This window comes from Ochotona curzoniae, unplaced genomic scaffold (genome assembly GCF_017591425.1).
Source record: "Ochotona curzoniae isolate NIBS_2020 unplaced genomic scaffold, NIBS_Ocur_1.0 scaffold_4683, whole genome shotgun sequence".
NCBI classification, from domain to species: Eukaryota; Metazoa; Chordata; class Mammalia; order Lagomorpha; family Ochotonidae; genus Ochotona; species Ochotona curzoniae.
The window spans coordinates 153,027-180,129 of NW_024467121.1; the positions used below are offsets into that span (position 1 = coordinate 153,027).

Genomic DNA, 27,103 nt, shown 5'->3' on the forward strand with positions numbered 1-27,103 from the left:
TAAAAAAATTTGTGCCAATGTTACTGACCTATAATGAAGGAAATGATAATCTCTAAATTAGATATGGCATTTCAGTCTTGCCTTCAACACTGAGTTTGGATTAAATCACATTTCACTGTCACACTTTATTTTTCACAGATCTTTCACACTTATTCACAGACTATTTAAGAAACACAGGACTAAAAGACAAATAGGCACTATACACAATACAGTCAAGTTTAAACTTAGCAAAGTGGTAATTATATTGTTTGCACACAGTAAAAAATAATGGGGAGAAATCTACTTTTACACACATGTTTTTACACCTTTGAAAATTCAACACGGTTAGGGTCAAATCAATCCTTTCTCTGCAATTGGGTAAACCATTATTTGACATGTGGACCCCAACACATTTAGTAGGAAAAATACATTAACAGAGCATTAAGTAGGTTTCCAAAATGAGCTGGGAGCCCTAATAACACAAATATCAATAACTATTCATGGCTGGTTCAAAAGATGGCTTGGAAGAACCCCCAGGAGGAGGCAGAAAAATCAGAAATAAAAGTTAATGAGTAAGCAATGTTTATCTGTGGAAATCTAGGACACGGTGGGGACTTAACATTAAGGCCAAAAAATAGGCTCATTACTGTACCATGTCACACGGGGCAATCCTGAAATGAAACTTCAGGTGAGAAAGAAACACCTTAGTCTTTTCAACAAATGAGTCTTTTTTTCCTATCCCAATAAGTATATACATTTCATATAGTAATTCTCTTTATTAAGAAATTCTGTAATTCTGAGGAATCACATGAAAAGTTTTCAATCACATACATGCAGCTGAACTACTTACATAAAATTCAAATTTTCTCTCATGAACTAACACAGTCAAGAAACACATGAGTGAAAAGGGCACATATGCATTCAAAATGACTTGGGGGAGGGCCCTCCAATAATTAAAACTCACTTTTAGCACTTAGGTTTTCAAAATTGAGTTTCAGGAGCCCAGCACCGTGGCCTAGCAGCTAAGTCCTTGCCTTGAACGTGCTGAGATCCCACACAGGCGCCGGTTCTAGTCTCGGCAGCTCCACTTCCCATCCAGCTCCCTGCTTCTGGCCTGGGAAAGCAGTTGAGGGCGGCCCAATGCTTTCAGACCCTGCACCCGTGAGGGAGACCTGGAGGAAGTTCCTGGCTTCTGGCTCCAGATCAGCACAGCACCAGCCATTAGCACTGGCCGTTGTGATCACTTGGGGCGTGAATCATCAGACAGATGATCTTGCTCTCTGACTTTGTAATAAAAATAAATATATCTTTTTTTTTTAAAAAATTGAGTTTCAGAAATAAGGGAGTCTAAAAAAAACTGTGCACAAGGTAATCCCCTCTCTATATCATATATATAGCTAATATATGTATCCCCTTGTGTGAGAACAGGGATATGTACAAACATCTGATTATAATTTGATCATAATTATAATTTGTAAGTCACACATCTAGTTCATCCATGCAAATAATACATGTGCACACAAGTACATATAAGAGTAAAGAAAAAAACTCTGTAAACCTATATTCAGTATAACCCACTGAGCAAAGGAGGCCGTCAGCAAGAAATCAACCCATCAAAGCAGGCTATAGGTCACAGATGCCTCACAACACACACCTAAAACCAATTCAGGTTAAGCAAATGCTCCCTCCGAGTAAGTTACATTCCTCAAACCATATTTAGATGAATTTTAATTTTCCCTCATATTCTAAATGCAGCTTGCTCCCAAACAAAATAGTTAAAAAATGAATAAAACCTCCTCTCATTTGTACTGAGTATAGTGGAAAAAATAGCTGTAAGATCCTAACTCTAATTAAATCTCACTAACAAGCCAACTCAAAAGCTGACCCATCACCTACATGAACCACAACAAATACCACAACATAAAAACAATAGCTTGCTGTATATCCCAAATGCCACAAACCAGACTATGGCCTAAGGAAACAAAAGTTATGGAAATGTGCAAGAAAGTATGTACCACAGCTTGAAAAAGTAATGTAAACATAATGTTGCTTACCACAGAAAATACATCGCAAATTAGTGCTGTCCTGGGTAGCAGTAACCTTGCTCTGGGCTGCAACAGACACCTTGGTGTTAGAAGCTTCAAAGGACAATGGGGCCATCTGAAGAACTTCACACAAACTAAAAGGTGCTTTGAAATGTTCAAAATGTGTTTATACATACGTCCTACCTAGATCCTCATCCTGGAAGCTCTGCAATTTAATAAAAACGTATCTTCTTAAACATTAGTTCTTAAAATTTTGTGAATGCAATCATGGAAAAACCCTATAAAAAGCCACAGAATGATGTACTTCTATTTTTAATAATTTCTGTAGTTAAACAATCAAAGACTACAATCTGCATCTTAGGGTTACACATTTTAAAAGTTAATGTAGACGAAGATTGAGAAATTAAGTTCTATGGCCATTAAGGTCAATTTCATGAAATCTACCTTCTGCAGGAGAACCGTATCTGAAAAACAGTTTGTAGGATATGCATAAGATTAACTCACTTCTATTTGGGACAAGCCCATAGATACTGTAAATAGCCCCCTGCAATTCGAGGGGTTTTATATTTATTGAATAAAGTATTATTATATCTGTCTTGCACTTTGAAAAAAAAAGATATTATATATTAGCAAGTCACATTTTATTAGTTCTACTTTTCCTTAATACATATACAAACTTGACAAAACATCTTACTAAAAACAAGTGATCACAAATAGCTATTTATTTAGGCTACATAAAATTTAGCTTGTTATCAATGAAGCAAATTCTTTACATTCAAAAAAGCTCAATGAGAAGATAATTTATGAAAAGGGGATATACTAATCTAAAACCAAAGTGACAATCAAAATTGAGATGGCAAAAAATATATAAAATATACTTTGTTTACTACCAATTATATATAAAAAAACTTTACATCAATAACTTTCTGTAAAATCCTCAAGAAATTCTTTTCAGCACCAGAAAAAAAAAATTTTCCCATCTATATTAACCAAGAAACAGTTAATGGGTTAAAAATATTCTGGCTTAAGAAAAATCACATAAAGGCAAACAAGACAATTTCTTAGCTTTTCCCCTGAAACTGTATTTAAAATAGTACCACTCATACTAACTAAAAAATTTCAGTGGAATCAGAACCCAACCAATTTATATTGAAATACACGTGAAGTAAGTCTTAAGTAATCAAAATAATTTTATTAGAAATATTTAACTTAATGATATTAAGTCTTGCTTTAAAAATAATACATAGAGCAGATATCTCCAAACACAAATAAGTCTAATAAATGTCAATCTTTGCCAAGTAATTCCAACCACCCCATCCATTTACTAAGTCGCATGCACAATGTTAACAACAACGAACATGAGAGCAATACCACAGGCATACATACGAAATGTCTCCCAAGCTGAGACCATTCCAAAATAAACAATCAGAAAAACCTCCATGCTTATAACTTAAATTGCTTTTTAAAAATCTATCTTCTCAATGTTTGTAAGTGCCTAATTTCATAAACATTTACTAAACAGACACATGGCTAGACTTCAGGTTTTACCTTTCAGTTTCTTAAATTCATGTTTCAAGAGGAAAAAAAAAAAAGGACAATTTAAAAAACTTACAAGAAAAACCTGAGAAATCATCTCGTCTCTGACAGCAAAGAAACTGCCACATCCCATTACCAATCCCGTTGGCAGAAAGTCACCTGACAATTGTCAGAATGCAGGTAAACCATCATTACTGCGCAAGACAAAACATTTTCAATTCAGAAATTCCAATCTTTCTCATAACTGTAACTATTAAGCAATGTTACAGCTTTGGTATCTCTAAGCATTTTCTTCCCACTGACTTTCACTTCATATTATCAAGTAAAATATTGATCTAAGTTCTGATAAGCGTGCTTGAATTCTACTGCAGTTTGCATTTCCCGAACATACTAAATTATTCATTCCCCCCCCCCCCCCCGCATGTACGAGGCACTTTCTGCTTAGCAGTGATATCAATTTAACTCTTTCCTCACACACGGAAGAAGGGGAGAAACTGAGAAAGAATGTTTATCCTCTAGGTTGGCTAAATTCAGTTGCCAGGTGTTTCAATTCCTCAGGACTAGTGCATGTGCTCCATGTACCTTACATTTTAGCCAGGAAAGGACATCCCTAAGTTACCAAATCAATACAGGGTGGTCCCCCAAAGAAAGCATCAACTAGAGAGGTTAAAACAAAGTAGTCTGTCCTGCCTGTTCAGTTATCGCTAACGTATGTGCGGAACGACCAACTGCCATCCTTTCAGCTTCCCCACCTTGAGCTATCTGTACAATCAGGTGTTTGCTACAAGTAGGGAAATACAAAAATCATAGGCAAGAGGTTAGTGGTGGAAAACAGCAATTACTACGATTTGATCAGCATTACTGCACTTTATTACTCTGTAATGACTACAGGAGACACTTAGCACTCTCATGCTTTTAACATTAGAGATTTGCACTATTAGCAGCTACTCCCAGTGCAATTTGAAAAGAGAATGCCACACATTTCAGTATTACCCTATCCCAGGACTAAATGAGAAAATGAGTTGGTTTATATATGGGTTTGACTTTTACACGCTCTGTAAACTGGTCTGATTCGTGACTGAGTACAAGGATCCAGATTAGTGGTGTCCACATTGTGACCTTCCTGAAGGCTTTCTGGTACTTCCACCTTACTTGAAAACCTCTGCTCTAAACATTTTTGACAGAGCAAAAGTAAATGTATTTGTGTTTGGAAGTATCCAGATTAGAAGGCAATGCTACAGTGATACAGTATGAATTGTAGAGAAAAAAGAAACAGCAAGTACCAACCATATCGCTGGGCACTTCACTGGAAGACATTTAGAATCAAAAGCAGTAAACTGGATTCCAAAGGCATTATAAAAAAAAAATTAAAGTCAAGATTAACCTTTGTAAATCATTCACAATATATACTTTAGATAAACTTTTTAAGATCCTTTGTACAATCTAGTTTTCATCTTCTTTTATTCCTTATAAATTCTCCCTCCAACTTACATGCAAATGTAAGAATTGCCAACAGCTGACAAACTGTGGATACTTCATCCACACTAGGCTTCACAGACAAGTCTTAACACGTTTCTCAGTCCATCATCTGTTTGTTTTTTTTAAAAGATTTATCAGATTTCAAAGATATGGAGGAATTGGGGGTATAAAAGTGGGATGAGTGATGCCGTAAGGGTACAGGTTTTCTTTCTGATGCGATGAAAATGTTCTAAAACTGTGGTGATGCTTTCAAACCCCTGTGAACAGATATATATTAAAACTGTTAAATTGTGTACCATAACAGTGTCAGGCTGTGCATATGTTCTTCCTCCCAAAATTGTTTATAAAGTTGAAAATATCTCATTTTTACTATCTCTGAGTGGTGAGATTGTATGTTTTATGGTTTTCCAGGCTGCCTGAATTTTTACAAGCAGCACTCAGCTCTTTAATCAGAAAAAAGCCATACTTGAAACTAAGTGTTTAATTATAAGAGTGGTTCTTGCTGCATAGCACTCTTAACTGGCTCTAGTTTCTGACAAGTGGAGTGGATGTAAACAAAGAATTAAGGGGACTTCAATGTGACCTCAAATGCTGGGGAGAACTGCAAGCCAGGGATCTGAATATCAGAATCAGGCGGAAGGCCAAGAGCAGTTCCTTAGCATCAGGTTCTTTTACAGCAGGCACGAGGCCCAAAGGCGTTTCTGAGGTTGTGATACTGAAGTCAAGATGCTTCAGAAACACCAGAACTGTCCTATTTAAACCAGGACTGTGCCTCCTTTTCCAGGGGAATACCACTGCCCTTGTCCTTCATTCCTCTCTGTCCATTAATACAGGAATCTCAAAAAGTGGCTTACTAAGAAGCGCTATCTATCTAAAACAATGTAAGACAGTATAAGCAAAAATGAAAAGGATGTCTAAACTTTGTGAAACTCAAAACCATGTGAAATTTTATTAAAGGAACAGTTTTGTTAGGTACATTAAAAATAAACAATGTTCAGCCAGGTGCGATAACCTAGTGGCTAAATCCTTACCTTGCACAAACCAGGATCACACATACGTGCCGATTCATGTCCCAGCTGCTATACTTTTCATCCAGCTCCCTGTTTATTGGCCTGACAATGCAGTCGAGAATGGCCCCAAGCCTTGGGACACTGCGCCCAGGTGGGAGCTCTGGAAGAAGCTCCTCGTTCCTGACTTCAGATCAACCTAGTTCTGGCCATTGCAGCCACTTGGGGAGTGAATCAGTGGATGGGGGATCTTTTGCTCTGTCTCTCCTCCTCTCTTTATAACTGCAAGAAATGAACCTTAACAGAAATAAATAAAGGATTCAGCACATCATGGTTTGTTTTTCACAGAATCTGTTAGAAAGGAACCATAAAAGGGAGAGAGGAAAAGACAGAAGCAGAGATCCTTCCATTCATTGGTTGATGACTCAGATGCCCAAAACAGTCAGGGCTGGGAAAGGCCAAAGTCAGGACCATGGAACTCCATCCAGACCTCCCACGTGGGTGGCAGAAACCCAAGTCTTTGGGCCATCACTAACTGTCTAGATTATTTTACATTTCCTGTTTGAATCAGACATCTGGCTTACCAGACTTGCAGCTGTTCAAGGGTAGTGTCCATACTTTATTCATTCTCCTATTACAAGTAGCTAGCACAGTGGTTGGCACATAGTAGGTCACCGTAAATCTCTCTAAAAAAAGCCATTTTACAGAACTGACACAGTCTGGGCCTGGCTCGTGTCCTACCTGCCCCACTTTCCATCCAGCTCTCTGCTTGTGGTCTTGGAAGGCAGTAGAGGAAGGTCTAAAGTCTTGGGACCTGCTCCCGCATGAGAGACCCAGAACAAGCTTCTGGCTCTGGATTGGTTTAGCTCTGGCTGTTGTGACCACCTGAGGAATGAACTGGCAGATGGAAGATCTTTCTCTCTGTCTCTCTTCTCTGTAAATCTGAGTTTCCAATCAAAAATACGTAAATCTTTTATAAAAATTGAATTAAAACAACTTTTTGCAGGAGACCAGGACTGAGGTCCTGGTTCCGGGTTTCACCAGGCTCAGCCCCAGCCATTGGGAGCATCTGTAGAGTGAATCAGTAGATGAATATGCATGTGCTCTTTCTCTCTCTCCCACTTTCTAGTAAACAAAATAGAAGTTAAACCACGGTTTCAGACAGACAAAAAACAACCTCACGTGGATGGGAACACCTAATTGAGCAATAACATGAAGAAATGGGCCAGAAAAGTTGAACATTTTAATGGACTATAAGGCTGGAATCCTGCAAGATTCTGGAGAATAAACTATGCAATTGTTGGGCCTGGCAGCATGGCCTAGCAGCTAAAGTCCTCACCTTGAACACACCGGCATCCCATATGGATGTTGGTTCTAATACCGGCAGTCCTGCTTCCCATCCAGCTCCCTGTTTGTGGCCTGGGAAAGCAGTTGAGGACAGCCCAAGGCCTTGGGACCCTGCACCAGTGTGGGAGACCTTGAAGAAGCTTCTGGCTTTTGGCTTCAGTCTGTGCAGCTCTGGCCGATGCAGTCATTTAGGGAGTGAATCATCAGACAGAAGATCTTCCTCTCTGTCTCTCCTTGTCTATCTATCTGACTTTCCAAGAAAACTAAATAAATCTTTTTAAGAAAAAAAGTTAGATATACAGAGGAGAAAGAGATAGGAAGACTTTCCATCCATCAATTCACTCCCCAAGTGGCCATAACAGACTGCTGAGCTGCTCCAATGCCAGCAACCAATAGCTTCTTTTTGGTCTCCCATGTGAATGTAGGTAACACTGTCCTTAACTCGTGCTTTAATGAGTTAAAGGATAAATTCTTGTGAAGCGGTAACTGCTGAGCTAATTGGTAATATGGAAATATCAGTTTGGTTTTACCAGCGTTCTGAAACTTAGAAATAAACTTACCCTAAATAAACTGAGGCCAAAACACCTAAGTAGAGAGAGAAGACAATTCAAGCTGGTGTTCCATAAATACAGAACCTCTTTAGAGCAGAAAAATAGTTCTGGCTTCCTTAAGAACAAAATTAGACTCAAACATGTACTAACATAAATAATACTATATTATAGTATTAAATACATTTGAAAGCTGATTGTGTATGACATCTTTATTTGAGCCAATGAGATAACAAGCTATACTTGAAAAACAAAATGTGTATTTTGGTCTGATGAAAACAGACACTTCAAATAATTTTATCTTTATATGAATAGAATCTAGTAGTCAGCAACCATGGCTCAACAGGCAAACACAGACATCCCAACAGGGCGCTGGTTCATACCTCTCCTGTTTCAGTTCCCACCTAGCTTCCTGTCAGGGCCTGGGAAAGCAGCAGAGGATGGCCCAAGTCACTGGGATCCTGCACCCTTGTGGGAGATCTTTCAGAAGTTTCTGGCTCCTGGCTTAGGAATAACTCAGCTCTGGCTGTTGTAGCCATTTGGGAAGTGAACAAGTGATTGGAAGATCTCTTTCCTTCTTTTTCTTGAGCTATAAATCTCCCTTTCAAATAAAAATAAATCTTTAAAATAAAGAATTAAAATCTGTTACAGGTCAACATTGCGGCCCCAATTGGATGTGCTACTGGCACCTCACAGAGGTGTTGGTTCATTCCCTGTTGCTCCACTCTTGGTCTAGCTCCCTGCTGCTAGGCCGAGAAAAGCACTGGAATATGGCCCAAGGATTTGGATTCCTGCCACCCATGTGGACGACCCAGATAAAGTTCCTGGCTTCAGCTTGGGCCAATGCTAGCTGTTGCAGCCATGTGGGAAATGGGAGAAAGACTCTCTCTCTCTCTGCGATTCTGATGGTTCAAAATAATTACAATTTTTGAAAACCAAAAAAAGATGTAAGTGTATGAACAGCTTTGTCACTAACCCTGGCTCTGTTACATTTATATAATCCAGAAATGAACAAAGTAATTTTTGAAAAAAGGAAGACAGAAATACACCAAAAGCCCTACTGTACTAAAGGAAGAAAGACAGAGTCTGGATATAGGGTAGAATGAAGTTTCCTCAGTGCAGACCCCAGAGAGGACAGGCCTGAGGAACAGCCAGTGGCATTAAGCAGTCTTGATGGAATATCACTGTAGGTATGTGGTACACAGAACACGTGTGCAAACCCCACTCCACTCCTCTGCAGAAGAAACCACTCATTTCCTCAGCATTCATGTCACTTATCCAGTCGGTATCTTCAATTAGGCAGTGTAAGAAGTCATGGCTTGGGCCTGGCCGGTGGCCTAGCAGCTAAAATCCTTGCCTTAAATGTGCCAGGATCCCAAATGGGCACTTGTTCTAATCCTGACAGCTTCACTTCCCATCCAGCTCCCTGCTTGTGGCCTGGGAAGCAATAGAAGAATGCCCAAAGCCTTGGAACCCTGCACCCGTGTTGAGAGACCCAGAAGAGGATCTGGGCCCCTGGCTTCGGATCAGCACAGCACTGGCCGCTGCAGTCACCTGAAGAGTGAATCATCGGATGGAGGATATTTCTCTCCGTATATATCTGACTTTGCAACAAAAATAAATAAATCTTTAAAAAAAAAAAAGGCATGGCTTCAGGGAAATCTCCAATGAATGGGGATCAGTGATTACTTTCGAGTAGGAAAAAGTAATTCTGTATCATACTACCACAAGAAAGATCAGAACAATATTTGCAAGAGTTTGGTTTACAATTCATTTCTTCCTACATGAGTGGAGCTATAGTACAATATTTTGGAAAACATCCGATATTTTACATAAAATACAAGTCATCTGTTCTGCTATGTTAATGATCTCAGAAATTACAAATGGATATGGGCATTCAAGGTAGCAGTTAAAATGCCCATGAGGCTGATGCAAGAGCTCAATTGGCTATTATTCCACCTGCAAGCACTGACATCCCATGTGGACACTGCTTCTTGTCCTAGCTGCTTAACTTCCATTCTGCTCCCTGCTTGTTGCCTGGGAAAGCAGTCTAGGACAACCCAAAGCCTTGGGACCTTGCACCCACGTGGGAGACCTGGAGGAAGCTCCTGGTTCCTGTTTAGCTAAACTAGCTGTTGCAACCCTGTGGAGAGTGAACCAGTGGATGGAAGATCTTTTTCTCTTTTCTCTGTAAATCTGCCTTTCAAAAAAAAAAAAATCGTAAAAAAAGATGCCCACATCAGAGTACCTGGATTCAATTTTGGCCTCAGGGTCTCACCTCCGACCTTCTACTAAGGTAAACTCTGAGAGGCAGGAATTAGAGCTCAACGCTGTAGATACTTGGCAGATCCCACTGAGGTCAGCACTAAGCTGTGAACGTCTGGGAAGTGAAACATCAGATAGGAGCTCTCTCTCATATTTTTTTTTAAAGATTTATTTTTATTATTTTTATTTATTTTTTATTTTTATTATTTTTTATTGGAAAGGCGGATATACAGAGAGGAGAAACAGAGAGGAAGATCTTCCGTCCAATGATTCACTCCCCAAGTGAGTGCAACGGCTGATCCTATGCCAGTCCGAAGCCAGGAGCCTCTTCCGGGTCTCCCACGCGGGTGCAGGGTCCCAAAGCTTTGGGCCGTCCTCGACTGCTTTCCCAGGCCACAGGCAGGGAGCTGGAAGGGAAGCGGGGCTGCCGGGATAGAACCGGCACCCATATGGGATCCTGGGCGTGCAAGGCGAGGACCTTACCACTTGCACCACCGCGCCGGGCCCCTCTCTCATATTTTAAAAAAAAAATACAAATGCTCACAAAATTGCATAGTCTACCTTGTAAGAATGACTTTTAGTATCTTTTACATGTGTAGCATGCTCTATTTGCTTATCTCACTTTCTAACTACTGTTCAAGTTCCACACGATACTTACAGTGTCCTGCAGGTATCTGGGACCATATCCTATCTTCTCTACACAACTAGTAGACCTGCAGAATGCCAACAATTTAGAATTATATTCAATCATTTTTCACATATAATATCATACAGTACCTCAGTACAGGAATGCAAATGATTCAGTTCGCTGTGGCTTCATTTCTTTTCATGTTTTTAAGTATTTATTTTATTTATTTGAAAGGGAGAGTGACAGAATTTGTTTATCTTCCATCTGCTGGTTCACTCCCCCAGACTGCTATGACAAAGCTAGCAGCCTATAACTCTGGGGTCTCCCATGTGAGTAACAAGGTCCCAAATACCTAGGCCATCTTCGTCTGCTTTCCCAGGTAAACTAGTAGGGAGCTGGACAGGGAACAGAGTAGCTGGAACATAAACCAGTGCCTTGATATGGGATGCTGTGTGAATGTGTGAAACTCGGTAGCTTGGGCCAGTGTTGTGGTATAGGGAGTAAAGCAGCTACCGGCAATACCAGCATCCCAAATGGGTGCCGGTTCCAATTCTGGCTGTTCTACTTCCAATCCAGTTCCTTGTTAATGCGCCTGGGAAAGCACGGGAGAATGGTCCAAGTGCTTGGGCCTCCGTATCCACATGGGATACGGGAGAAAAGCCCTGGTTTCGGCATGGCCCAGTACTGGTTGTTGCAGTCGTCCGGGGATTTAATTAGCAAATGAAGATCAATCACTGTCTTTCTTCCTTTCTCTATAGCCCTTCCCAAATAAAGAAATAACATTTTTTTAAGAGCCACTCAAACTTTTAGTGATTAAGAATTAGAAGCAGGGTAGGTGTGTTGTACATCAGTTAAGCTGCCATTTAGGATATTCACATTCCATATCAGATTCCTGGTCTGAGTCTCCATGATTCTAATCCAGTGTCCTGCTAATGCGCATTCTAGATGATGCTTCAAGTACCTGTGTTTCTGCCACTCACACGGCAGACAGAGTTCCAGGTTCACGGCTTCAAACCAGGTCTCACAGTGATTATTGGCCGGCATTAGATGTAAGACCTCTTTCTTTTTAAATAAAAAGAAAATGAAAAGTTTTAGAAAGCACTGTTGTCTTTAAAAGAAGTACAGAATATCATCACTAATGATCACAAATATTAGGAGAAATAAGCTGTATTGAACAAATGAAAAGTATCTGATATAGAATAGAAACACTTATGTTGTTAACCCACATTTTCTGGTCTGAATTCCAACCCAGAACTTCCCAAAGCAATTTTTGTAGGTTAAGTGGGAGCTCAGAAAAGAGGTTTAAAGGAAAGTCAAGAGAATCTAAGAGAAGCAGCCTTCCAAGAGAATTCAGTCCCATACATCCATTGTAGTAATGAATATCCTAGTCAGCCCTTCTGAAGATTGGAAGATGAATCCTCAAATAATTTTCCTTTAAATTGAACTCTTTCCAGGAACCCTGGCTGAGAAAGGCTAAGGAGCAAGGCTGAAAAGTGAGGTTTTTAAAGCATATAAGGTAGCCAACAGAAACCGAAAGCCCAATTTACTTAGGGAAATAAAAATCATGATAGAACCAGAAAAATTTAAACAGGAAACCAACACTGAGTTGGTTATACTTTATTCAGCTAACTTTTTTCAGTGAGTAATTTTGACTACCTATTTCTCCATGTGTCAATCAAACAGTGCTCTGGGAGAATGTATTTGGATGTGAAGTGATACCTGAAATTATTTCAGCTGTATGAAGAAAATCAGTAGTTGGGAGAACAAGTGAAAAATGAATATGTAGCTCACTGTTTAAGAATTAAATTTCCTGTGAGCCTGAATGAATGTAGGTCTTAGGACAAAATGTACATAAATACAGTTCAGCTTTTAAATAGTTCATGGTGTGACAAAAGAATCTCTATTAACTTCTTAATTAGACTTTAAAATTAGAGAACTCCACAACAAAGTAATTAACAGAGTTAAGTTTTATTACATTTGAATGTCCCTTTCCACTGGAGATACTGCAAATCTATTCTAATTCAAACAGTAATTTCTACAAAACAGTGATGGATACAATACTCAAACAGTAATATTCACAAAACTGCTAAAGAGTGTGTGGAGTGATTCTCAAGTGTTGTAGAAAGTTAAACAAATCCCAGTGACATCATTACCACCTCGGCCTAAGCTCCAGAACTCCAGAAGCACAGCTTGCTTTCTGAAGTACTGAACTCTACACCCTATTAGCATGCTTGCTCCAAAGTCTCACGTTAAACGTGGTCTATCCCTAACTCTCACAAGCCCTTCTTGATCAGATTCACCTTTCTGAATTTATTCCCACTGGACAAGAGACTCTCTGCTCTACCAGCAGCCTCACTTTTCCCATCTGGCAACCGCATTCTACTTCCCATGACTGACAATGCCTTCCAACTTCATCCCCAACACCTACAGCTTATCCATCTTTCAAATTCAGCTAAAAAAAAAAAAATCACCATTACCACATTCCTCCATTGATCTAATGAGAAGACAGACCATCATCATATAGTAATTCATCTGTCCTTGGATTTCATTTTTCTCTTATGGATATATCTTATCTCCCCTATAATAATAAAAGATCTTCCTCAAGGACAAGACCTATGTTAATTTCCCCTTGCATACAAATGCATCACAATGATGGGTAACTTAATTTTCCACACACACACACACACACACACACAAAAAACAACCACCACCACCACCACAAAACCCTTGCCATCCAACCTAATGGTTGTTAAGACACCTGTTAAGATAACCATAAAGGGGCCCGACAATGGTAGCCTAGCAGCTAAAATCCACAACTTGCATGTGCTGGGATCCCATATGAGTGCCAATTCTAATCCTGGCTTCCCATCCAGCTCCCTGCTTGTGGCCTGGGAAGGCAGTAGAGGACGGCCCAAAGCCTTGGGATTGTACACCTGTGTGGGAAACCCGGAAGAGGATAGAAAATCAACATCTCACTCCTTCTCCATATAAATCTATGTTTCAAATAGAAATAAATCTTCCCCCACCCCAAAGGATGCCCATGTTAAAATGCCATTTGCGATACCTGCCTTGGGCTTTAGTCCTAGCTCTACTTATGATTCCAGGTTCCCGCTACTGCACACCATGGGAAGGAGCAAGTGCCATTTCAGGCAGCTGGTCCCGGCTTCAGCTTGAGCAGAACCTCAGCTGGGGAAAGAACCAGTGGATGAGACTTCTCTCTCAAATAAAAAAATACTAATGCCCTTACCATGACAACAATCTGAAATATTTTTTCATTATACACATTTCCTGAGTGATGAAACAGCTTTAAAAAAGGCTACTGGCTGACAACAGAGAGACTTCATTAGGGAGTCTTCTGACTCTGAATTGAAGTTATTTTACCTAAATCACAGCAAAGGCCATAACATCTCACTGTAAAATACAAAACAGGCTTCCTCTACCCTACTTTCTCATTCTAAACTGCTTTCCTTAAAAGTCTTTTTAAGGGGACCCAGCATAGTAGTCTAGCAACTAAAGTCCTCGTCTTATAGCAGAAGATGGCTCAAGCCCTTGGGCCCCTCCACCCATGTGGGAGACCAGAGTTGTGGCTCTTGGCTTTAGCTCGGTTAGGCCCTCAGCCATTATCGTCATTTGAGGAATTGAGTCAGAGGATGGAAGATCTCTCTCTCTCTCTTTGAAATAAATAAATCTTAAAATATACATCCAAAGACGGTAAAGCACTGTAGCAAAAAGAAATGGCCCCAAAGATGCCCATTCCACTCCCATCCTCCTGTGCCTGCCTCTCTAACACATGAAGCTTCAGGCAAGTCCCACAGCTTCAGGTCCGTGACTCCATCTGTAAACTGGGAGTGACACCTGATACATTATCCTTTCATTATAGTGAAATTGTACATTTACAAATAGGGGTGGGACTGAAGAAGTACCAGAATAAAAAGAGAACAAGATGGCACCCACACTAGACTACCCGTCGCCATGCACATCCTGAAATTCATTGAATCATGAGTTACACTTTGAAACAAAGTGTTTCTTTTCCAACAAGATTAGTTGACTTAGTAAAGCTGAAAGTGAAAAACCTTGACCAAGATTTTCTCTGAGATGCGTTTTCAGCCAGAGTATATTATTTCATGAAAGCATTAATAAATAACCCTATTCTCCCAGATACAATATATCCAGAACACAACTGCTATGCACTACACAAAATTTCTTCGAGGCACTTACCCAGCCTCTTCTTCAATGGCCATGTCATCATCTTTAAACATGATCTTTCCCCATCAACATCTTACTGACAAAGTAAAATAAAGAGGTAGGATTCTAAATATTATATCTGACAACAAAAGTCATTGATGCCTCTATCTAGCCATGAACTCTTGGCTCGGTCAATCCAGCTGACTTTCTATAAGCCTGAATCCCATCTCCAAAACAAGGATACTAACACTGGCCTTGCAGAGTTAGTATAACTGAGTAATGTCAGCACAGGTTAAGACCAGGCACACAGCAGTGACCATAGGTAGCTCACTATTCCTCCTCAAAGTTGCGCTAACAACCAAATAACAACATGGGTAAGAGGATGGAACACAGCTCTCGAGAGAGGGGAAGCAGTTAACTAAAAGTTGGTCCTCTCTGTTCATCTGTACTGTGGCACGTCTCAGGTTGTGCCTGTTATCACAGCCATGTCTTAAACGGATCCAGCTCACTGCATCACGCTTGTCCTAACAAAGCAAATCCCTTCATATCTCACACGGAGTTATTGAACACATGATAAAATGCACACTCCTCAGCAGGACACCATGCCTTTCCCAACCTTTCCAGTCTCACCTTTTGGGATTTCCTCCCCAATACATTTTCATATCCAAGCCACCATATGACATATTTGTTGTTCTCCAACTTCTCCTTGTTCTTACTAAGTCATCAAGCTTACTGAAAATGTTCATTTTTAAGACATAACATAGTTTAAAAATCCCTCACTCTTCAAAACTTTCCCTGACCCTGTAATTTTCTTTAGAACTGTATCCTAATTTTGCCTGCCTGTTGTCTAGAAGTTCCAGCCCAAGGATAAGATCCTGGAAGGGAAGTCATCTGTTTTATCAGATTTGTATCTTTCCAGTGCCAACCAAAGTATCCATGTTCAAAATACGTTTTTACTTAAATGGTATTTCTGCAACATGAACTTAATGTTGTTGTTATCGTCAGCAATCTGCAAGACTGAAAAACAAAATTATCAGTGTAAATATAAAGTATTCCTGAAAATGCTACCCCCACCCCATTCCCAGTTTTAATCCAATTAGTGAATGAGGAGCCAAGCTGAGGAGGATGGCGGGGATGGGACTGAAAGGTTATCTTAAGAAAGTATGATGAGGGACCAGTGCAATAGCGTAGTGGTTAAAATCCTTGCCTTGAGCGTACCGGGATCCCATTCGGGCACCCGTTCTAATCCAGCTCCCTGCCTGTGGTCTAGGAATGCAGCTGAGAACGGCCCAAGGTTTTGGGACCCTGCACCTGCTTGGGAGGCTTGGAGGAAGCTCCTGGCTCCTGGTTTTGGATTGGCTCAGCTCCAGCCATTGCGGCCGCTTGGGGAGTGAACCATCGGGCGGAAGACCTTCCTCTCTGTATATCTGCCTTTTCAATAAAAATAAATAAGTCTTAAAAAAAAAAAGAAAAAGAAAAAAAGAAGGCAGGATGAAACGCATGCAAATACTCATCTTAGAAAGTATATCAGCCCAACTTATCGTTAGGGGAAATAGCTGAAGAAAATCCCAATCAGAAAGAAATGCAAAATAATCACATTTTCAAAAGATAAAATAAAAATAGTCTTACAGTTAGTGATTAAATTACTTTGAGGATTTCCAAGGTATATTTAATCTTAGTTAAGTAGAACCTAAATACTAGAATGATTTTCCTGGCTATGAATAACATTTTCTTTCTTGAAAAAGTTTTTTTTTTCTATTTTCAAGTGATTTAAACCTTTCACAAAACTGATTATGCAAATTTACTTCCACAAATAATTCAACCACCAAACAAATAAAAACACACTTTTAAAAATCCAGTCTATTTCTGCTGGAGAAGGGGAAAGACATACTGTAGCATTTGGTACAAAAGGAAGAACACTAATTCAACTCCTTTCAAAAATGTTACAGCATGTGATTTGTGGGTTTTTCAACTTCCAAATATAGCTCACTGTATTTAGCACCTTCTGTACTTTCCAGTATATTAGATAATTGCACACCAAGTTAAAAACAAAATAAGGGAAAACATTCCTGCCACCCACTCTTGCATAAAAAATAGGAAATATTAAACACACACACTGCACCTTGGAAAGATCAGCGTGACTACCCCCAGAGAAAGCTGCTTTTTCTCAATTTAAAAAAAGCACGTGAGGATTCAGGCACAGGCTGAAGGAGAGGAAGGGAGAGCTGTGTAATTACCAAACCCTGGTCTGCAGCATCCCATGGGTGCTCGGCAGCATCCCATGGGTGCTCAGCAGCCTCAGGCCCCTAACACAAACATTAGTTTAACAAGCTTCCTTTTCTTTTTCGTCATTTATACATCAAACCTTTGACAACAGATTTCTAAATTAAAATCTGAAAATCACCAAGAAGTGACAATGTGTATTACTGACATTACTGTCTAATAAACAAAAAAAGAGAAATGTTCAATTAAGAAAATCATTTCAGGGCCCGGCACGATAGTGTAGTGGTTAAAGTCCTCGCCTTGCAGGCCCTGGGGTCCGGTATGGTTAGGGTTAGGTTAACTGGTTCTAATCCCGGCAGCCCCACTTCCCATCCAGCTCCCTGCCTGTGGCCCGGGAAAGCAGTCGAGGATGACCCAAAGCTTTGGGACCCTGCATCCATGTGGGATATGCAGAAGAGCTCCTGGCTCCTGGCTTTGGGTTGACTCAGCTCCAGCTGTAGTGGTCACTTAGGGAGTGAATCATCGGATGGAGAATCTTCCTCTCTGTCTTTCCTCATCTCTGTATATCTGCCTTTCCAATAAAAATAAATCTTTTAAAAAATAATTTCAAAGAAATTTCTCAAATTAAGAAATCTAATCTCTGTAACTGATTTAACTTCATGAGTTTTATTAAGCCAGTACTTGTTTAGAGAAAGGGACCCAAGCTTTCCTGATTTGGTTTTGGCAGAAATACAGTCAATGGCTTCAGCAGGAAACTGGCTGTGAATTCCATAACCAACAGTCAGTGTGGCAGGGAAGACATGGCCCGGCTGAGGTGACATCAGTGACGGTTGTCTAGGTGGATATGGGGGGTGGGAGCACGCCTCTCCTACGTCTGTGACGCTCACGAGAAACCACACGCCGCCCTGAGACACTCCTAGCATCTACCTCCTTCCAATGAATGCCGTCAACAATCAGAAATCAGGATTTCACACTAATTTATGAAAACAGTTGTTTCCTAAATAAACCTATCAACTTACATCATTTTAAGGCTTTATTTTCTTTGAAAAAATAAGCAACAGCAGCAGCAAAACCACACAGAAGCAAGAGTTTCTTTGCCAGTGACTTGGTCTCCAGCACCAGGTGACTGATACGATGGACCAGTTACATCCACTGTTCTCTCTCCAGCCAGTTACCACTGAGATGGCACACAGAGCAATAAAAAATCCAAAAGGCTAGTGCAGCAGTCCAAGGCTGCGTGATTTTCCTATTTACTAAACCTTGAATAATGTGGAATATGTCCTAATGCTTATTACAACAGAAGATGCAGTTTCACATTAAGATCCCATTTCAAACAAATAAAATCAAAAGAAAAAAAAAATAGAGGAATATGATTACTCCCTGAGAAAAATGATCCTTTGCATTTGTAAGTTTAACTATATTCTATTTAATATTTTGTTCAAAGTATCACTGGTTGTTCTTTTGAAGGTACAGAAATATTGTTAAGTTTGTTCCAAACATAGGGAAGACAAATATCAAACTTGCCAAACTGTGATTCTTTATGATGCAATTATTTAATTAGATATTAAGAATCACAATTACAGTTTATTCCCTAACGTAAAACAAAGTTGAATGAAAAGCAGCTGTACTGTTAAAGTAGAATGTCAATATAATATGGCTATCCTCCAGAAAAGTGCAGGGCCCGAGACGAGGGACACACAGGCTGCACAGGCTCTCCTGTGCAGTTTTCCAGATGTAGAGAGGCAAACCAGAAGTCCCAATGCTTCACTTTTTCACAAAAGATTAAATAAGAAAACCATGTACAAGTTATTCATAGATACTCATTTCCTCAAGAGAAGATCTAACAGAAATTATCTACAGATCTAATAGCAACTTTTTTGCAGGAGTCCAAAATGCACTAATACATAAGCTAAACAGTTCAGTTCTCTTTAGAGTAGGGCAAGGCATAAATATAATTTAACATACTTTAATGGGTTTTGGAATTCTGTATTTTCAACAAAATCCCAAATTTTCAGCTGTTAAGTCTTTTCTCTTAAAACTTGGCAATAAACATTAACAGCACACATATCATTAAAATTACTACTAATAAAACTATATGGGCAAAGGTAAATATGTTTCATACAACACTTAATTTTCTGGTTATAAAATCTATCTTTTCAAAAACATAGCCACACACACCTGTGTTTTTCTATTTTTTAAACCAAAACAAAACTAAACTCATCCCCAACAGTTTTAAATTCTGGTTTGTTTTTTAAACTTATTTCCACACGAACATGCAGTATCAGATGCAATTCATAGCTCACGCCACATGAGGGCACTCCTAAAATCTTTAAATGATTTTCATATCCCATCTTTATGTACTAGCAGAGACGGAGTCCTGCCTGAAGTTCACTGGCTCAGTAACGGATTGGGAAAAAAAGTATTTCTTCATAAAAGACGATAAATATGTCTAATTCCTTGCATCTTCTCTGGGCCTCCAAACCTTGCAAGGAGATTTTGTAGAGCAGGATGAATATAATCAAATATTTTCAAATGACAGAAATTATAATTACCATGATAGCTAAACTCCTACCATCAAACTTGTAGATTATACGCTTACTACCAGCAAACAAAAGCTCATATATTTGTAGAAAAAACAAATGCAAAAACTGCTTCAAATAAGGATGATTTACAAATTAATCAAAATATTTGCTTTAACATACATGGCATTTCACTTCAAGAATGCAAGTAAACCATGGACACTTTACCTGCTTCTTGCGAATTTAATACTTCTAAGGCATGCATCATGGCACTTGCGAAGACATTGGCATCTTCTTTGCTGCCAAAGTTGAGACCATACACCTGTCTAGCATCTCGCCATTGGTGGAAGGTCTGTGTAGCTTGATTGTACTTCAACCCTTTAGGAATGGCACAATTTATCACAACCTAAAACACAATAATTTAGAAAGTCACACTAATGATTGGCAAAATCAGTCACGTTAATAGTTGGCATGCAAATCTTAATTGTGTATGTATGTCTGTTTTCATCCAGACCTAACAAACTTGGTTAAAAACAATCAGATCAATTACCCAGTGCAAAATCGGTCTGCAGAAAAATGAGCAAAGTGAAGTTGTCTGAGAGTGAAAAAGGTCAGCCATGAAGTCACTGCTCTGGCACAGCCTGTTAGAGAGCTGCTTACAACACTGGCATCCTGTACTGAAGTGCTGATTGATTTAGGTCCCAGAGGCTCCACTTCAGATCCAGGTTCCTCCCAAGACGCCAAAGGTGGCAGCAAAAAAATGGCTCAACTCACAGGCTTCTGCCGGCCATGTGGGAGGCCAGAATGGGGTTCCTGCCTCCTGCCCCAGCTTGGCCCAGATGTGGCTGGGGTAGCCATTTAGCAGACAAACTGGCAGATGGAAGATTTCTGTTTCTCTCTTCCACCCTCCTCCTTCCTGCTTTACCTCTTTTCCTCTTTCAAATGCTCACATCTTTAAGACAGAAAAAAAAAGTGTGCCTTAAAACAGTAAAGCACACAGAAATTGCATCCCCTATGAGATACATTTTTAGTTGTCAAATTACTACAAATATAAAAGGACTTTAGACTTTGTATTTCAGCGAATACTCCACATACCCAAAACCTGAGCAAGAAACATAACAAGAAGCTCCTCCCTTAACTCCTGCCATCTCACAACATTTACCAGCCACACTATCATTAGTTTGGCAGATATTTACCTTTACATAAACATGATTATGCAATAGTACTATAACGTACCTGTCCTTTTTTTCAAAATTGTGTTTGTGGCAGCCATCTGCTACATGTAATTGGGTTTGATAATTTTCACTGCTCTGTGCAGTCTTTTATATAAATTGTGTTTATTTATCCATTTGTCCATTAATGAACATCTGGATTATTTGCAGTTTGGGAATATAACAAATAGCACATTTTTAAAATGTCTTTTGATACACACAGGCACGTACTTTTATTGAGCACATACTCATGAGCAGAATTACTGCAGACTATGCTGAAATTCTCAAGTAGGTAACTCCAAATAGCTTCTCAACCTGGTTCTAGAACTTCCACCTCCATAACAATTTGCATTCCTCCTCCTCCTTGTACCATTACAACTGGTACTACTAATCCAAGTTCATTTATTTATGGATTCTCAGCATAACTTCTTTTACAAATATCTGCTTAAACTATACCCCCTGCCCAGTCTTCCCTGAACTGCCCAGGTTTTCCTCCACTGCTTGGCGGGAGCCTTTTATAAGTCCTGGATGGGATCCCACTGTGCATCATCTGTTGTGCAGACATCCCTCTCGTTCCGTGACTTGCCTTTTTGCTGTTTCTGGAATCCTAAACATAGTTCCTCATTTTTATTTAGTCCAAACTCACAATCCTGTCCATTACCCCTTATGTTTTTTATGTCCAGCTTTAGAAATGTTTCTCAATCCCAACGCCGTGAAAACCCCATATCATCTTCCAAAAGTTTTATTAAGACTTATTTATTTGTATTGTAAAGACAGATATACAGAGAGGAGGAGAGACAGAGATAAATATCTCCCATTTGAGAATTCACTTCCCAAGTGACCGCAAAAGCCAGAGCTGAGCCAATCTAAAGCCAGGAGCCAGGAACTTTTTCTGGGTCTCCCATGTGGGTGCAGGGTCCCAAGGCTTTGGGCCGTCCTCAACTGCTTTCCCAGGCCACAAGGAGGGAGCTGGATGGGAAACAGGGCCACCAGGATTAGATACAGTGTCCATATGGAATCCTGGGGCCTGCAAGGCAACGGCGGCTTCAGCACTGGGCTGCTTCGTTGGGCCCACAGGGATACATCTTTTCATAAATAAAATGTCTGTATGGCTCTATTTTTGTCCTCTTGGTCAATATATCTGCCATTCTGTTGAGATTACAATACACTCACTTTATATTAAATCTCAGTAGCCACTAAAGTATCTTCTTCTATTTTCTTAATATTGTTTTGGCTCTTTCAGCCCTTTGAGAGAAACTACAATTTCATATTCTGATGGTCAATATTCATCAAATGTAGAGTTAAACACCAGTGTTGTGGCACAGTGGCTTAAACCATCACCTGTGACACTAGCATTGTATATTTGGTGCCAGTTCAAGTCCCAGCTGCTCCATTTTCCATCCAGTTCCCTGTAAATGTGCTTGGGAAAGCAACAGAAGATGGCCCAAGTGTATGGACCTTTGCAGCCACAACACCCAAATGAAGTTCCTGGGTTTAGCCTGGCCCAGCCCTGGCAGATATGGCCATTTGGAGATAAAGATCTTTCTGTCCCTCACTGTGTGTGTGTGTGTGTGTGTGTGTGTGTGTGTGTGTGTGTGTGTGTGTGGTAACATTCCCCTTTAATAGCCGGGTGGGACCTCAGGGGGTGGGGTGCCTGGACCCAGCTACAGGGGCCCCTTGCCCACTCACCTCACAACCCTGAGTGGGGGTGCTGAACAGCACCCAGCATGGAGGAGGGAGGCTAGACAATTCAATTCATTTTCCACTGCTGAGTGGGCAATGCCAACTGTAATCATGTGGTGGTTAAAAAAAATAACTACAAAGTGCTCATAGTGCAGGTAGAAAATTAAAAAACAAACAAACAAACAAACAAAAAAACTAAGGGCAGGTGGCAAGGAGACAGGTGGCCAAGGCAGAGATTCTGGCTGCCCCCCACCCCTCCATCTGAGGCCCCCAATAAGTATTCGCAGGGTTAGGGTTAAATTAAAATAAATCTTTTTAAAAGACTTGATCTGAGGGAAACTGATATAAAAAAAAGTTATAATCCATGAATATAATACACCACCTTGTATTTAGATTATTTTCAACACTTTACAGCTGTGTGTAAAAAGATCCTAAACACCTTTCATTAGATTTGTTAGGCAAACAATTCTTTAAAACTTTCACTTTCTTTGATTCCAACTATTTATTTCTGCATCATGACAATGTACCTAGCAGAAGCAGCCTTGCTAAATTCATGCATGAACTCAACCCTAGTAATTTAATCTACTCATTAACTCGAACTTCTCCCATCTTCTATCATTCCTAATCATTTATTTCATGTTTTCTCTCTAAATACATAGGCTCATTTTATCTGCAACTGATGGTTTTATTTCTTCCATCTGAATTCTTGCATGCTATGTGTCTTTTACACCTTCACACAGGCAGAGAATTATAATCCACTGTTGAAAGGAAGGGTGACCCCAGGTGTCTATCTCACCTGATCTGAGAGGGAAAGCCTTCTCAATTTCACTATGAAATGTCACCTTTGATGTGAGCATTTCTGTAGATGTTTTTCATCTGAAAGGAAAGAACTTTTCCATTCCCCAACAGCTAAGGGTTTTCAACAGGTGCCTTTGGCATATCTTGAGGTGGCTATCTGGCTTTACTCTTTTTATGTGTAAATTATTCTAACAGCCTTTCTACCATTAAGCCAATCTCACACTCCAAGGATAAACAAACCTGATGCTGTATATGAGGAACATCAAAACTCAACATAATATGTATTTACAGGAACCACTGGAAGATCTTTCACACACAGATGTTCAATTTTTGTGCAAAAACTAATTTGTTTTTTAATTATTTCATAAATTTTGGGTGAATGTCAAATTTCAATTTTTATAAATTCTTAAGGTCTCTGTTTGTACCCTAGAATTTTTATATCTGTTCATGAGCAAAATCAACCTAAATTCTCTTCAGCCACATTCATGCCAGGTTCTGATAAAGAAATCACCTGACCCAAGGATTTTTTTTTTCCTGAAAATATTCACTTTAATGACTATAAGAACAGTAGCAATGCATCTTTCTTATTGAAAATGGTCATCGGTGTCTTTTTCTCAAGCAGTCCCTCCTTGGAGGAACAATTCTCTCCTTAGTGTGTTTGCTTTCTAGTGCATTAACTTCCGTTCTTAACTTCATTATTAACCTTCTTATTTTGCTTGGCTTTAATTAATGTCTTGAGGTGAATGCTTAGCCTTAAAATCAGTAACACTTCTTTTCTATGTAAAAACTGTAGTCTGTCAATTTCAACTAACAAGTTTTATCTGCACTGTACCAGTGTTAGTAATGTAGCATGTTTATCATCCTTCAACCCAACACATTTTTCTGAAGTCATCATTATTTTGTCTTTGCTCTATAGACCTTTGTGAACAAAGGTATTTAACATTTTCTTTAAATTGGAAAGGCAGATTTTACAGAGAGAAGGAGTACCAGAGAGACAGAGAAAGGTCTTCTATCTGCTGATTCACTCCCCAAATGGCCACAACAGCCAGAGTTGAGCTGACAAAACCATGAACCAGGAGCTTCCTCCAGAGGCCTCCCATGTGGATGCAGAATCCCAAAGCTTTGGGCCACCATCTTGCTTTCCCAGGCCACAAGCCAAGTAGCTGGATCAAAAATGGAACAGCTGGGTAGAGCAGGCACTTGCAGGTGTAGGATTAGTCAACTGAAGCATCACCCTGGTCCCAAAGTATTTAACTTTTAATCTTTCAGTTTCTCTAGCATTTTCCAGATTAACTGCTATAGCCAGAACATACTTTGGTTTAAATCCTCTGAGACTTGCTTTTATATCCAAGCATATATTATTCAAATTTTGAATATATGTATATTTCTTTTGGGAAAAAAAGGAGGGGGTGACATCTATCTGCTTGAAAGAGTTCTAGAGAGATGGGGAGACAGATGATCTTTTAGATCACTCCCCAAATGGATGGGACAGCTGGGAACAGCTGAAACTACGCCAGGCCAAAGCCAGGAATATGGAACTCCCATGTGGGTTTTTCATATGGTTAGCAAGGCCCTAAGCACTTGGGTCATCCTCTGTCGTTTTTCCAGAAGTGTTAGCAGTGCAAGATCTGGACTAGAACCTACATTCAGAGATGTTGTGTCACTAGCAGCAGCTTAACTTACTGTGACACACTGCTGGCTGGTAATTATGGAATTCTTTGGGATGCATTTTTTTTTTCTTCCAGTACTTTGAAATCAGTGCCTTTCAAACTCTGTTTGCTGAGACTACTAACCTGCTTCTTTTTAAGCTCTCTCTTTTCCACTAATTCTGCTTAAGTCACTTCTACTTAGCTTGCAGGGATTTCAATCAGATAGATATATGTATGGTTTCATATTTATTCCACTTAGTGGTTGAAATAATTTCTAAGTTGATGCTTTCTCATCAGTTTTTAGAAGGCTTAACTATTTCTTCAGTTATTTATTCTCTCCTCTTTTCCTGGTAACAATTATTCCTGTATTACAGTTGTTCATTATACTCATTAAGTTTCTTAAATGTCCCTGTTTCTATCTTGGATCCAGTCTGGCTTATACCAGTTCACTAATTCTGTTTAGCTGTTTCTAATTTATTGTAAAATCCATCTATCACCGAGTTGCTAACTGCAATCATTTCAGATAATTCCACTAACTGGATTCTCCAATGGGTCTGTTCTATTATACTTCATTTTGTCTCCTTGTACACCTGGTTACTGTGAGTGCCAGACATTGTGTACGGACAACTGTATGGAAATTAAGACTTAAAATTATGTCCTATTTTTCCAGAGACATTTACTTTTGCTTCTGGCAAGCAGTTCAAGAAACTAACAAATTCATATGGCCTGAATCCAAGCAGTGTCTAGAACAATGAGAGGCTGTGTTTTACTGTCTGAAAAATCCAGTTTAGCTCTGATCCAAGCTCCTTCTGCGGGACGGGACTCCTGGGGCCACTGTAGGAGTTGCCCACTATTTCCTCCTGCGTCACTGCCACCCCTACATTTAATTTTTGTTACATGAGTCCCAGAAATGTGCTAAAAGCTCCCGCTCAGCTTCTGAGGTCCCCTTTTCAAAAAGTGTCACATGCCTCTTAGTAAACAGAAATCTAAAACTTGGCTTCCCTTTCTGGCTTTCTAGCTGTGGACCAGGAATTCTTCACCACTATACAAACTCTCCAGAAGGGTTTGGAAGTGGATGTAGATGGGCATATAACATTATAAATGCATGTAATGCCTCAGAACTGTACACTTAAAACTAGTTGAAATGATAAATTTGGTGCTATATATCTTTTATTACAATAAGAAAATATTATGACCATTTACCATTTTTGTAAATTTAATTACAAATACTAAGCTGCTAGAAACTGATAGCAAATGGAACTGATCATTATTAGAAAATTATAAATCTCATTTTATGGTAAATCAAGTTATTTTACATTTACTTTCACAATTGTTCACTAACAGAATGCTAAAATTTTTTGAAGAAAACATTACTAGAATCAAAGATATGTAAATGGTTGTTTTGCAATATTCAAAATGCTTCAATTCTATGTATGGCCATATACTAAGTATACTGTCAAGTGTGCACTTCATTGAAACACTAAATTTTGTACCTCAAATCCAACAAACTTGACTGCAAACTAGCTGTGATGTTCATTCCACACATACCTATCCATTTTTCGACTGGTCATACCCAGTGTAAATGGAGCACTAAAAGCCCACTTTTCCTTGTGACCAGGCTCAAAATTGTCTTGTCTATGAAGTCAACCATGAGCCTTTGCCCTATCTTCTCAACAAGCTGGTGAGTCTTTCATGCCCTCACAAGACTATGATTTATGTTTTAAGTGTACTTCTTTACTAATATGCTTAACACTCATTCAAAAAAAAAAAATCTGTTAACTGTATCTCTCTTGCAATGTGAAGAACTATGTTACCTGGGCCAATATCATGGTGCTGTACACTAATCCTCTGCTCTGTGATACACCTCCTAACCAGGCTCCTCCACTTCTGATCCAGCTCCCTGCTGACAGCCGGGAAAACAGAAAATGGACTACCTGCTTGGATCTCTGCATCTGTGTGGGAGGCTGGGGAAAGGCTCCTGGCTCTTAGCTCTGGACCAGT

The 27,103-nt window shown here is 39.6% G+C and overlaps 1 protein-coding gene across 1 annotated transcript in view; it reads right to left on the minus strand.

Moving 5' to 3' along the window:
• Positions 1-27,103, minus strand: part of ENAH (ENAH actin regulator) — a 135,790-nt gene that overhangs the window by 37,559 nt on the left and 71,128 nt on the right. Inside the window, exons 3-4 of the mRNA XM_040968285.1 lie at positions 19,990-20,167; positions 2,034-2,090 (exon numbers count right to left, since the gene is read on the minus strand). Coding sequence (XP_040824219.1) covers positions 2,034-2,090; positions 19,990-20,167 — 235 coding nt within the window. The remainder of the gene's footprint in view (positions 1-2,033; positions 2,091-19,989; positions 20,168-27,103) is intronic.